This window comes from Girardinichthys multiradiatus, chromosome 15, assembly GCF_021462225.1.
Source record: "Girardinichthys multiradiatus isolate DD_20200921_A chromosome 15, DD_fGirMul_XY1, whole genome shotgun sequence".
Classification (NCBI taxonomy): domain Eukaryota; kingdom Metazoa; phylum Chordata; class Actinopteri; order Cyprinodontiformes; family Goodeidae; genus Girardinichthys; species Girardinichthys multiradiatus.
In genome coordinates, this window is record NC_061808.1 from 10,309,545 (window position 1) to 10,324,325 (window position 14,781).

General features: G+C 36.1%; 1 protein-coding gene across 15 annotated transcripts in view; it reads left to right on the forward strand.

Annotated features, from left to right (window-relative positions):
* Positions 1–14,781, forward strand: part of ptprk (protein tyrosine phosphatase receptor type K) — a 144,580-nt gene that overhangs the window by 112,346 nt on the left and 17,453 nt on the right. For 6 of the 15 annotated variants that reach the window (XM_047388776.1, XM_047388780.1, XM_047388774.1 and 3 more), the window contains 7 exons: positions 4,471–4,606; positions 7,445–7,474; positions 9,976–10,136; positions 11,303–11,338; positions 12,937–12,948; positions 13,297–13,484; positions 13,682–13,769. In XM_047388776.1, coding sequence (XP_047244732.1) covers positions 4,471–4,606; positions 7,445–7,474; positions 9,976–10,136; positions 11,303–11,338; positions 12,937–12,948; positions 13,297–13,484; positions 13,682–13,769 — 651 coding nt within the window. The remainder of the gene's footprint in view (positions 1–4,470; positions 4,607–7,444; positions 7,475–9,975; positions 10,137–11,302; positions 11,339–12,936; positions 12,949–13,296; positions 13,485–13,681; positions 13,770–14,781) is intronic. The other 9 variants (XM_047388779.1, XM_047388783.1, XM_047388784.1 and 6 more) reach the window with 5 other exon arrangements.

Below are 14,781 nucleotides of genomic sequence, written 5' to 3' on the forward strand. Positions count from 1 at the left end.
GAAGTAACCATCAGAAGATGGGTACACTGTGGTCATAAAGGGATGGACATGGTCAGCAACAATACTCAGGTAGGCTGTGGCGTTGACACGATGCTCAATTGGTACTAAGGGGCCCAAAGTGTGCCAAGAAAATATCCCCTACACCATTACGCCACCACCACCAGCCTGAACCGTTGATACAAGGCAGGATGGATCCATGCTTTGATGTTGTTGACGCCAAATTCTGACCCTACCATCTGAATGTCGCAACAGAAATTGAGACTCATCAGACCAGGCAACGTTTTTCCAATCTTCTTTTGTCCAATTTTGGTGAGCCTGTGTGAATTGTAGCCTCAGTTTCCTGTTCTTAGCTGACAGGAGTGGCACTCGGTGTGGTCTTCTGCTGCTGTAGCCCATACGCCTCAAGGTTCGATGTGTTGTGCATTCAGAGATGCTCTTCTGCATGCCTTGGTTGTAACGAGTGGTTATTTGAGTTACTGTTGCCTTTCTATCAGTTCGAACCAGTCTGGCCATTCTCCTCTGACTTCTGGCATTAACAAGGCATTTGCGCCCACAGAACTGCTGCTCACTGGATATTTTTTCTTTTTCGGACCATTCTCTGTAAACCATAGAGATGGTAGTGCGTGAAAATCCCAGTAGATCAGCAGTTTCTGAAATACTCAGCCGCCTGGCACCAACAACCATGCCACGTTCAAAGTCACTTAAATCTCCTTTCTTCCCCATTCTGATGCTCGGTTTGAACTGCAGCAGATCGCCTTGACCATGTCTACATGCCTACATGCATTGAGTTGCTGCCATGTGATTGGCTGATTAGAAATCTGCATTAACTGGGCAGGTGTACCTGATAAAGTGGCTGGTGAGTGTACATTCTATCAATAATATGTAAAATAGCAACTGAATCAGTGCTTGCAAGAATGTTTCAAGCAAATTCCCATAAATAGAATTTATTTCCCCAAGCCTGTTAACTATTCAAAGTATAAGACTTAACCACACTGATACTAACTACAATGGTAGAACCTATACTTTCAAAAATATTATAGTTTTGTGTGGTTTACTGCCAATAAAAATGTATAGAATGCCTGTTTTTCTTTACACCCCGCCAAACTAACGTCTATCTACCTTGCATTTCCATGATGTATGGAGGTATGTGATTTTAAGGAACGGTCCGGGTTGACTTTCTATAGATATGATACATACATACATGATGTGGTTTTTTGCCAACCCAGGGTGCCACAGACTGTTTTGGGCATGCTGAAATGTTGCGTAAAATAGGTGTTGCTTCTTAGGAATGCAACATCCACTTCACATAGGTGCCACTTCTTCAAAACTGAAAACTTAAAAATTTAAATGCAAATGTCATACGTATGACCCGGGAATAACATAATTTGATAGCTACATTATGTAGACTCTCTGTCTGCACTGATGAAGATTCACTCACCTCAGCAGGATGAATGTTTTGATTGGCTGCCAGGACATGGACGTCCCACATATTTTCTGACTATTTCATCTAATTTTAATCTGATCATTTGGGAGAACTCATAGATGGTGTATAAAACAATGCACTTTCAACAATAGATTGTAAGACAATTGTTAAGTACAAACAAATGAGACAACCTCCTGGCAAAAAGTAACTTTGGTCTTGTTGACACTAATGCAGGTTATTCGCAGAACTGACATTTGAACCTATCATTCACATGCAAAAATTTTAAAAAATAAAAAGAAATGAGAAGATTGTAGGTAGTCGAAGAAAATATTTGAAAATAAACTTTCCAAAGTGTTGAATTTAAGAAACACTGTTTTTGCATGTCCGCATAGACTTGACTTTATGAAAAACGATGACACAGAGGTCACTTTCCATTATTTCTCTTTGTGCTAGAAACAATAACAAAGGTGCTTTTTTCATTGGTCCTTTCAAAATTGAAATGGTACGTACAAAAAGCTAAATATTTAAATAACAGGGTAATAGATAGAAGTAATGAGCTGTTTTTTGTTTTAATTTTGAAGTCGTTAATTTTCACCTATTGGCAGGAAATATTTATTACATCTTTAATTGGACTCTCATTTTTGAAACATCAGGATTTGTGTAGCTAAGGCCTTACTCTGTTCTAATGCAGTACCACACTATAAAGTTTATACACTTCATCCCAGTACACACACTATATACAAAACATCATCATAAGTGACACTTCTACAAATATGAATTTTACAAAATGTGTTTTAATTGTTATATATCCTTATTGAGACAAAGTAAGCCATGCTTTTAGATTTGCCAACCTTCATGGTAAGATAATAAACATTGTGACAGCAGCTTTACAAACAATATGGAAACTGAGTCTTTATTTTAGTATAATGTTACATAATGACATGTTTTACAAACATGTTTATAAAATGATGATGTTCAGATCACAAATACATGGCAGATAAAGCAGGATTGGGGTTATTTATATCATGTTGACACTTAGCATTTAAAGTAGATTATTGTTTGATGACTGTAGTGCATCATGTTGAGTTTTTTCACATATGTTTTTCTCTAGGATTATATGGATTACTATAATACACGGTAATGTTCTTACGTGGCAGTATACAGAATTCTGGTTCTGCAAAATAAAATGATTAAGTAGAGCTCCCGAGCTTGAAAAGCACTGCACTTTGTGTCCCTCATGAACCAGGTTTAGCCTCCTGCACTCTGCTTCAAGCATCATTGATGAATTATATTCCAAACAGTAAAAGTCAGGGAGTTCAGCCAATTCTCCAAAGTCATTAAGAACGGAGATGAGTTTGATTTGAGTATCATACTGTGACATTAGTGCAGACATTTTTAATAGCTACTGTCCAATAACAGGTCAAAAGTGTTACCAAATGAAAACAGGATGCTGAGGATAAGATGAAAAACACACACAAACAATGCATAAAACAAAAATTAGATTGAGTATTTATTATCTTCTGTGTTTGCTCTAAGTGAATATCTTTGATGGTTTTTCCACTGACAGATTGTATTTGGAAATAGAGCCAGTGTTGGCGGAGTTTATGGGTTTAGTACATTTGCCATCAAGTAATTACAAATGCTTTTAGCTCAGTTTATCAATCTGCAGAAGACAGTGTAGCCCAGGGACAAACTGATGCTCTACAATTGTCTTTTTATGGGACTTATTCTTAATGCTGTTTAACAAAATCTGAATTATGAAATTCACTGTCATGATAAACTGTGTTCATGGATATCTTACTCAAGAGTCAGCTCTGAATGACCTGCCATTAAATGTTTATTTATACAATGTACATCCCCAAAGCACAGCAGTGACATTGAATAAAATGTCTAAAAAAATAACTGAATGTCATGATTTTTTTTTAAAGCATTTAAACAAAACGTTTTTGTAAAACAAACCAAATCTCATCCTAAATCTAATATGGTTTATTGTTTTTGGAAAGATGTTCACCTTTATAGCTTCAACAAAACAAAGCACTTTCCTTTTAACTTTACTTCAAAAGTGAAACGCTTGAGCTCCAGGCCTTCTTTGTTGTACTTCTCATTTCATGGCATTTTAAATTTGGATTCGTCACACCAAAGACCAGTTTTCCTGTTTGCCTCAGTCCATCTTAAATGTGCTTTTTCCTAAAATTTACAGCAGCATTTCTGGGTGCTTTAAGATAAAAATTCTACTTTAATTTGCTATATTAATTTAGTGACATTCTGTGTTTTCTTTACAATGTACCAATTTTGACTGCACTGCTGTTGTCTTTAACACAGTTTCAGGTAGGTATGAAGATCATGGCTTCTCAACTGATTTCACCTATTTTGAAATTCAGGTTGTTTTTTGCTCATTTCAAGTTTGTTAATCAGAATAATGAAGTGCTTCACAAATTCACCATTAAACAAATATGTCTGTTATATATTTTCTTTATAAATGACAGATAAAATGCCATTTATAGTTGCCTGACATTTGTCTAGAATTAATTCATAAAAGGTTAATATTTACCTGATCTCTATTATAGGCATGATTAAACCCTCCCAAATTTAAATACTGCATCTGTTGTTGCCTTCCAGACCCGTCACCCCCACTGCTTTCCTGATCATTAGGATTTTGTAACGACAGCTTTAGAAAAAAAAATTATTCATAGGATTGTGAGATGTTGTGCTTTGACAACATGAGCTGATGGGTTGTGTAAATAGTTAAAAACAGTGTCAAGATTCTTTCTACATTATTAAACCAGCATACAGCCAGAGAGCAATGTTCCAGAGCATAAAATGTAAATAGGTATACAAAGATGGATTTGTTTTAGGTTTGCTTAGATTATTTAGTTAGGGTTTGTTTCAAGCCTTTCCTTTTTTTTGTCATTTATCCTTGTATCTTTCCATGGAAGTGTATGATTCCTAATAAATCTCAAAATAACCATAGTCTCAGTGATTCTTTTTTTCCCCCATATGTTTATTCATTTCAGTAATTATCATTGTTAAAATTTCATTCCTAATAGGTGCAACAGAGGAACCTGAAGTCATCCCTGACCCTGCCAAACAAACGGATCGAGTGGTGAAAATTGCTGGAATAAGTGCAGGTGTTCTTGTCTTCATTCTGCTGGTGCTGGTGGCCATCCTGCTGGTCAAGAAAAGGTAAGTTGCAGCCCCTTCACCACATCCACTAAAGCAGGTCTGATGGATTTTTTTCAATGGATACCATAAATTCAAACCACCAATACTGAAAGTGTGCAGAAGCAGACATTGAAATGCAAGAACATACAGACAATCGCTTAGCTGAATCCCTTCTCTTGTTGATTGTTGTTCCAGTATTTGTTGTAGTGGCACCATCTCTCATCCATCCATCAATATTGGTCTCCCCTCAGAACCAGTTTGTTTGCTTTCTGAAGGTTCTTTTAAGGGACCAAAAGGCTGTAGTGCACTCTGAAGTTGTAATTTTGAAATACCTGGCTTGCAGATCTCTAGTTAAATGAGACAAACAACTAATGAGATGAATGGTAAATATGACAGATAATATAAAAAGATATTTTCTAACAAAACATGTAAAAACTGAACAAATTCTCAAAATTGCCCTTATAAACCCAATCAAGGCTTGCAGAAGTTGAAGCAGTGAAGCTCAGGTCAGTTGTTCACAGATGTAGATTTTGGCAAAGCAAACTGATGAAAATGAATACCTGAAATATAACAAAGTTTATTATAAGAGAAAACAAAATAACCTTAACATTATTTCTGGCAGTAATCTGAGATGATCTTATTCTTACTGCAACAGTTAGGCCTGTGTTGTGTTAATTTGGCGCAGAGCTCCACCATGTGGTGGCTGGACACAGATACAGAAGGAGAGTTGATATTTTCACGTAGAGCGTACTCATTTCAATCATACAGGGAATCTCATCATTTTTAAAGACATATGACTGTTGTACAAAGGTTATATAATAACACATTTCACTTATAATTATTGTTTTTTATTTTATAGAATTTATACCTGAACAAAATCAAACATTGAACATTTTCAAGGATACATTCCAGTAAGACACATGTATAACACAATTCACCAAAAGCGATGGTAATTTGCAAACAGTATTTCTGATGCTACTTGAACACAAAAACACAAAAGTTGACTGCCAAGCTTTTTTTTTTGCAGCACTAGTGGCTTTTATTTTTGTTAGTGTGGGGTAAGAGGGAAGACATGCAGCATAGGTCTCCAGGGTCAGAACTGGAACCTGGGACAGGTGCATCAAGGACTGAGGCCTGTGTATAGAGTTTTCTGCTACAGCACACGCCACGCAACACTCCCCCTCAAAGTTTTATGATAATAAGAAAATCACAGTGTGGATAGGTTACTAAGTCAGTGAGAGGAAGCAGCTACTTACTTTAAAAGCCAACTTGCTGCCCATCTCTAAACCCTGCTGTTATTCAGGCTACACTTTTTAGTGTTGACTGCATTTGATAAAAAGTTCTCAGCTACTCTCAATTCCTGTATGCATGTAAGTGTGCATTCATTTTTATTAGTCATGTGCATACCTGTGCAAATGTGTATGCAAAAACATATATGTCTCCGATACTTTCATCAAAATCCTATGTTCATCGCAGTTCAATACAAAACATTTAAAATATCGCTGTTTATATTTGCTATATTCATAAAGCAGGATCATTCACAGTGTTACCTGTGTCATCCCCTCTGTAACACTATTCAGCAGTCTTTACAGAGAATCCAGGAATAGATCCTCTCAATTATTACTAATCATGATCTCGCTCAGGAAATCAAAAACAATTAGACTCTGAAACATGGAGCATAATGACCTCTTATCATTAGAGAACTTTCCTCTTGCAATCCCAGCCTCCTTATTGTTATTCTAATTTTCTTAATGAATTTATGTGACCCATCTGTCATGCAGTAGTTTCAGTTTGAAAATCTAATTACAACTGATAACCAGTGGAGTTGAGCTTAAAAACATATTTAAAATATAACTGCTTTTGGGCTCAATTTGGAATTACATTTGTGAGTGTTGAGGTCAAATATGTGAATTTCTATAGATTTTTAATACATGCAGTTAAAATATTTAATTATTAGGCCAATATAAAGCTTGTTTTAATAATTACATGCATGTGTTCCTACTTATTAAACATGTGGGGCTGTGTAATAATAATCAGTGATCTGCTTGTTATAGGAAAGAAAAATCTGCTTTCCCTGTCAAGATACATCTTTTTGTTTACATTTATTTGAAAGTTTTTAATTTTGTTCTGACTGGAAAATCATATATGTCAGATAACGTGTGAGCACTGCACTTTCAGAAATGTTTGGAAAAACATTAAAATATTTGTGAATGTTATATTTCTGAGCATATGGAACTATTTGCTTGATTTTTGTTTCATGAAGGGTTTTGGGGAGATCAATCTTCATTGCCATTAAACCTTTACTACAACACTGAGCAATACTGCATCTTTAAAATAGTGGGACATGATGACATTGCAGTGACATCATGCTTGTTTTACAGGAAACAAACTGTCTGGTGTTATTGATTGGATAGGCTTTCATCAGCTTTGACTGAACATTTAGAGGAGTGACAAATAAAAAAGGTTTTTGGTTAATCAAGGCTAAATATTTTATCCAGTCCAGTCATTGAAAAAATAGGAATTTTTAATGCTTGTTTTTGAATTTAACTTTTAAAAACAAAAGTGGAGAGGCTGCATGTTGATAGGTTGATATTGATAGTTTTTGTTCTGGTAGTTGCTTTTTGAGTTTTATAGCTCGTTTATAGCACTGAACTTTGGTTTAAGTTTTTGTTATTTTTCTGCGGTCCATAGCTATAATGGCTCCCCGTTGCATGAATATTTAGCTTTGGTAGTGAAAGGGTGTTTTCTTCTGATTCTGTTGTCACTGGTTGACACAGGACAGGATTGTCCTAATTTGCATATTCCCTTGTGTCTCATTTGTTTGTTTTTGTTTGCTTTCTGATTGGCTCTCAACCCCAGGAGGACCTACTATTCATACTCTTATTACCTGTAAGTAAACAACCAATCAACAACCAGCTCACCAAGCTGCTGCTATCTTACTGGGCGACTTTTTTTAGTGGCTAGTTGTTGTTATTTTTAAAGATGCAGTATACTTTTTTCAAGATAAAACACATTGTCAGCTATGACCTAACAACCAGCAAAGCCATCCTCATTGACGCCTTGCCAGGGTGGGGGTCAGTTCGCTTTCATACCAGTCATTTCAGGATTTCAGGAATGTTTTTGTTTTTAATTGTCTTTGTCAAATCGTGTTGGTGGTTTTAAAAAATTAATTACAATCCCCTTAATGTTGAATTATTAGCAATGCAGAATGAATAAAAAGGACTGAAATGATAGAGAATTGACCTTGGCCCTGGTGTCCTCTACATGCTCCAAAGTTGCTCCGAAGCAGGCTTAAAGTCAGCGATAAACCGGGACAACACTGGTCTAAGAGTGTTAATTGAAAAAAGAATGCTGCACTTGTGACTGGTAGCTCTTTGTGTGCATGTAGTCATGTGATCATCCATCTGCCCATCAAGTCACAGGTATCACAAAAAAAACCTCTCCATGTGCTCTCCTGCCACTGGATTTTAGCAAACTAGCTTCTTTTGCGGGACATTTGGACTCTTCGTCGGTGGCTCTTATGGGTCTGTTTCTTTTGTTGTGGGTTCTTCGCTCTTTGCTCATCATTGTCCATCACTTGCTATGACCAAAATGGATCCAGAATCAGTCATTTGGGAAAAAACATTAGAGCAACTGAAACACTGGCTGTAACAAACAAATACTGCAACATCAATAAAATAATTTTAATTGCTTTTCAGAGAACTTAATCAGAAACTAAAATTGTAAAAATGAAAAATTTAGCTTTATTTTGTCAACTGTATTTACTACAAACACGTAATCTAGTTTGTGTATAAAAGATAGATATATTTTCTCTCCTGCTTCCATGCGAGTTTACCAGCAATACAAACTCAATCATTGAAACCTGGTCATTATTCAAATATCTACTTCTGCTGAGTTTCTGAGTGTCTGTTTGTGATCTTAGAGGTGGACTTGGTGCATTGGGGTATAGAGGTAAAATATAAACCAAGAGTTGTATATTGCATCAGTTTGAAGACAGTCACAAATGGATTTGTTTGATCTCATAGAAGAACAGCCATTATTCCAGAACATGCAACTGCTTCTTTATCAAAGAACACAGATGGTAAATGGGCTACTATTTCAGTTTGATTGTCCCTTATGCAGTCACACAAATTTATACATGTACGTTTCATCTTCATAAACAGCAGGTATCTTTCCTGAGTGAAACTTTCATAAGCTCATGTCATTATCATTTTGACATATTGAGAACATAACCTACCAGTTGGAGGAGAACTTCTGTTTGCTGTATTTGGCTGCCAAGTCTGATGACAAAGGTAGAAAACAGAAATAAAAGACTGCACTAAATGCAACAAGTATATAACATATCTAGTTTTTTTTATTTATTGTACAGTTCTGTATTTGCAGTGTATAAGTTCTACTAATTACTCTTGACTGTTTTGTGTTACAAAATACTTTTTTTCAAAAATGAGAAGTTAGAACATGTGTTGACTCAAATACTTTCTCATAAAATACCTGATTTAAAATTAACATATTTTCATTGTTCATTGTTGGGAGGTAACCAACTTCACTGGAACATAGGGAGTTTGTTCATTTGTCCAGCTGTTGTTTTGACTGATACATGCATGGCTCTGGATACATAAGGGTCCTGCATGCTCTGACATGCCCACCAAATTAAGTCCCTTAAGATAATTTCCCTCCTGTTTTAAGCCATCATTTGTGTCCTGGTAGAGCCCATTTTATTTTTATGTTACAAACAAAGTCTAAATAAAAACTGGATACTTAAATAAGATAAATAGTATTTAAAATAATATAATGTCCCAGTTTCTCACATGAAATCATTTTACTCATATAATAATAACTGTATGTTGGTTAATTGTTTTCTTTAAACTGCAGTTTTCCTAAATCGTTTTGCTGGATTGTTGATGTCAAGTTAAAAGTAGTTTATTTGTAAGGCTTGGTTTGTACTTCAATCATTCAAAGAAATCAGGTAATGTTTAAAATGTGTTGAAAAACAAGAATTGAGTTATTGTGTTGAGTTTTCATTAGAGAGCAGGTTTTCATATTGGTACCTGTTGGATAAAGAGGATTTTCCATGGTTTGCATAAGAGGCTCTTTCCCATTGCTCCTCTTTCTGAGCCTTTTTTATGACTCCTACTGTCCTTGCTTGTTATTTCCTGTATTCTGCCTTGCTTTTTTTCTGCTTCCCGCTTCTTTTCTCATTTCTCCTCAGCATTGGCTCTAAACTCTGCATCTTGGATTAGCAGCCAGCAGCCCCCCGTCTAATTAGGACCTCCTTTAAAATCATTTAATATTATTAAAGCTATACCACCATTTTCAAGGCTGGGGTCTGCAGGCACATTGCAGCTCTATTTGTTTGTAATGCTTGACTGTGTTTTTTGTGCTTCAAACAGGAAACTGGCTAAAAAACGAAAAGATGCCATTGGAACAACGAGGCAGGAAATGACACACATGGTGAATGCAATGGACCGCAGCTATGCTGATCAGAGCACTCTGCATGGAGAGGACCCTATGGCTGTGACATTCATGGACTCTCATAACTACAACAACAGATGTAGGTTTTTAAACTGACACCGTCTCTTCTTTGAGACAATTAATTGTTTTTTGCTATCTATTTTCTTTTCTTACTATAATGATGCAAGGCTGCTCACAGTCTTATCCAGAATTTAAAATTTTGTCAAGACCCACTGCCTACCTACCCAAAAAAAGGTTTCTTATTGACCTGAAAATGGCTCATTATAGAAATGACATCTTAAAGATATACAGTTCAATAAATTATAATATCAGCCTTCAACTCATTGGGCTGTGGTGTCTCATCTTTGTCTTGATAATACTCTACAGATTATCTTTGGGGGTTTGCATCAGGCCAGTCAAGCACAGTGATACCATGGTCATTAAAGCAGGTATTGGTACCTTTGGCATTTTTGGCAGGTGCCAAGTCCTGCTGGAAAACAAATCACCTTGCCTATGAAGAGCACTGTGCTAAATTTGAACTTTAGAAAACAATGGACCAATGTCAGGAGGTGATAATGTAGGCACTTCTCACTGGGCAACTTGGATTTTGTGCCTCTCCATTCATCCTCCAGACTCTTGGAGTCTGGAGAAAGAGTGCTTTCTCCATAGACCACAAAAATATTTCTGACATTCTCAGCCTCAGTCCACACCTCGTAAATTATTGAAAGGACTTTACTACACAATCCTCTCAAGGTCACGATTATACATGCTGCCTTTGGACCTTTTTATACCACACTTTCTTCCATCCCCAGAACTTTCCATTAGTATTCTTCAATACGTCATACTGTGGACAGCATGTTTATTTAACAATACACGTCTAATACACTTGTGTGACTGCATTTAAAATGAGTTTTTTGGTCTTATATGATATTCTGCTTTTCTGAGTAACAAAATTCTGGGTTTTCATTAGTTGGAAGCCATAATCATCAAAAATAACAGAATCACTCTGTACTTTATGGATCTATGTTATGTATAAGTTTCACTTTTTTTAAACAAATAACTATAAGAAATAAACTTTTCAAAGATGAGATATATGTGAAACTTTGAAATCATTTGCAGTGACTAAATAATGGTCGACTGGAAATGGAATCCATATGTGTAGATAAGAGAAACTTTTGTTTCAGTAGGCAAAGAATGATTTAGCCCTTACAGACGTTTAAAAATCAAACATTTTAAATTACTTTTGCACCTCGTTTCCTTCCTCAGTGCCCAACGATCCTCTGGTTCCTACTGCAGTGTTAGGTGAGACATCTGGAGTTATTAGACATGTGCCCTATTTATCACCAACATTTACCCTTTAGAAATCACCAGCTGTTGTCATCTACCTCTCATGCTTGTTGCCCTGTCCTTATTGTTTCTGTGCATCATTAATCCCTGGTAGACATAGTTAAATTCTCCATCACATCGGAAATGTTTACATTTGCCATTTATCTTTGTGCCCATGGTAGATTGATCGATTTGAATTTTTTATATCCCAATATTATTTTTTTAACCAGACGTTAATCATTATTCTACTACGTTTAAGTCATATAAATGACATTATTGTCAAAGTTAGTATGAAATGTCAAAGATTCAAGAGCTGTATAGTCATATTTTACACGATTTGATACCTATCACCACTTTGAATTTGGCCAGCAGCCAAACACTTCATTCATCATCTGGTGTTCATGTTCAATCACATCCATCTCCAACTGTGGTTTCTGTTCTCTGCTGAGAGAAATGCATATTCATAGTAATTACCAGTTATCTCCCTCGAGATCTTTTTACTTTCACAAAAAAGACCACTTTGTGTCCAAAAAAGAAAGAAAAAAAAAGAATCACATTTCCATTGAAAAATTACAGCAGATTAAATATGTGACACCTCTGCATCTTCAAATTGTTGAATTTAGAAGTCTGGGTGCCTTCCCTAGATGCAACATGCTCATTTAAATGTGAACTGCCATGTGATGTGGAGTTCTAATATAACCTTAAGGCCTCCACTACCACAGTGCCACCAAACTGTGTTAATTAACTGGTCTATCACCTCTAATGTGGAGTGAAGGCCACAGTTTCAATCTGTCTTGGCCAATCACTTCACAACGGAGAATGAACTAGCAGGAAGTAGTAAATTAAGACACACTGTCAGCTCAAGTTTACTGTAAACTAGCCTAATGAGAGCTTCACAAACCTTTAACAGTCAGTAATGAGCTTAACATGTCCTCAGAGAAGAAAGAAGCATCAGTTGGATGAAATAAAGTCAGCTAATAAACAGTGATAATGATTAATTCAGTCTGATGTGCTGAAACATCTTGCTAATCCGTTATACAGCCCTAAAGGCCAATGTTAACTCATTCCCAACAGTTTTTCACCTGAAAGTTTTACAAAAAACTGCCTGCTATTAGATCTTATAAAATATAGAAATGAATACACAATAAATATTTTACTCACAAAAATCAGCTATTCAGATTTTATTTTTCAGCAATGAAATTTTTTTCCATGTAGCTTTAGAAGTCAATTTGGACTAGTGATTTAAAGAAATAGTTTTAAAAACTGATTTGCTCTTGGGCTTAAGTGTACATAAAACAAAGAGTAATTCATTATATTTCCACTAGGTGGCAGTGTAGTATCGTTCCAGCGAAATGACGTGTTTTTTATTTTATTTCCTGCTTATGTAAGCACCTTTGACCCAATTTAATTTTGCATGTTACAATTTTGTTGTTTTTGTTGTAAATGTTTCTGTACCATCCATCGTGCATAGATCTGTGAATTTCTTGCACACATATCTGAATTTAGTCTAAATGATTAAGAAACTCTGAATAAACCCTGTTGCTCTTTTTGTTTTATGCTGCATTTACATGTAGTTCCAATCACAGGTAAGTAAATGAGAAAATGAACTGAACCATGCTTTGTTTGTTGTTTGGTCAAAGGAAACTTGTTGTTTTGTTACAGTTACATCATAAAGTTTTACACTTAATAGAACAATTTTAGATGTTTAAATATTTAATTCTATACATTTCCTTTGATAGATGACTGTTTTTCATTCTAATGTTCCTTTTTTCTGATGGGAATAAATACCTTACCTTGTAACTTATCTTACCCCAAAATAAATAATAAACCAATTCTTCTAGGAGTCGTAATGTGCCATTTATAAAGCCTATATGTTTGATTAATCAAGATCACGTTTCCATAAATTTTTCTTTGCTCTTTCTCTCCTCTTGCAGATGAAAATCACAGTGCCTCTGCAGCAGAGAACAGTAGACTGCTGGATGTTCCTCGCTATCACTGTGAAGGAACCGAATCTCCTTATCAGACAGGACAGCTGCACCCTGCCATCAGAGTGGCTGACCTTCTGCAGCACATCAACCTCATGAAAACATCAGACAGCTACGGCTTCAAGGAGGAATATGAAGTAATATTGTGAACTACTCGGTCCAAGAATTGCAAACAATTTTATGGTCTAAAAAAATATATGAACATTCGCATGCATCAGGAAAACAAAGTATTTACCGCGTTGTATTTATTCTGTGCTCTTACATGAGTATCCAATTGTATTATATTTAAGGACCCATAACATGTAACTTTTCCTTTTTGCTGTTTGTGATACAGAGCTTCTTCGAGGGCCAGTCAGCAACCTGGGATGTGGCAAAGAAAGAGCAGAATCGCACCAAAAATCGCTATGGGAACATTATAGCTTGTAAGCAAGATTAATTTCTGTACCTTTAGGAACAAAAATTACAAATTTGTGAGAATGAAACAAATAAGCAAAATGAAATGACAATTAAATTCACAACCAAAGTTTAAAAACACATCTTAGGCTTTTGAATTAATTAAAATAGTCAAACTCAAGACAGCGTCTTGGCTGCTAAAGAGCTTAGCTTTAGTTTCAAACTTATGTCTGAGGTAAAATTTTTAAATATGCACAGTTAAGAAAAACCTAAATTATCTTAGTCTTTCAACACTAGTTTTTCAATTAAAATCTGATTGTTGTGCCCTTAATGACTTCAATAGCTCCCTTTTCCATTGCCTGTTCAAACCCCCAGGCTTATGCAAAGCCCAGGCTTTGCAAAGCCCAGGTCGAGTTTCGATACAAATTCGGGTAATTTCACTTTCCCGGGGCTTTACTTTCACAGGTAAATGTTCCTACTCTGGAGATAGTCTTTTCAGCTTTCCCTTGGATTTGTTAAAGGGGCAGGGTTGTGTGTAGCGAAGCATGGTACCAGCAGCTTCAGTAATGACAGAGGTTATGATACAAATTAATCATTTGTATACCATTAATTTGTCACAAAAAGTAGTTTAAGATGTTTTTAAGCAAGAAAGTAGACCTAAAACCTTAATCTGTACAGTCAGTTCATCAAGAATGAGCCTACATTAAAATGTTTTTTCAGAGTTCTCGGAGCAGCGGAGCTCCGCTTACAGACTGGTCTGGCTTCTAAGCTAACACTGCACTGGGACTTCCCCACTAACCGCTCCCTGAACTCAGCCGGCACTCGATGATTTCCCGCTACCTGTTATCGGTTTGTGGCGGCTGAAAAGTGAATAAAAAGCATTTAGTTGGTATGTGGTGAATAACCGCAAGTCCTGGGAGTGGACTTTGGCACGAGTTGCTGCCACTGTTCACCGGTTGTTACCACTGGCAATGTACCCCCTCTTCATCATCCTCTTATACAAATCTAATGAAACTCTGCAACCTACACCTGGGATCTGCA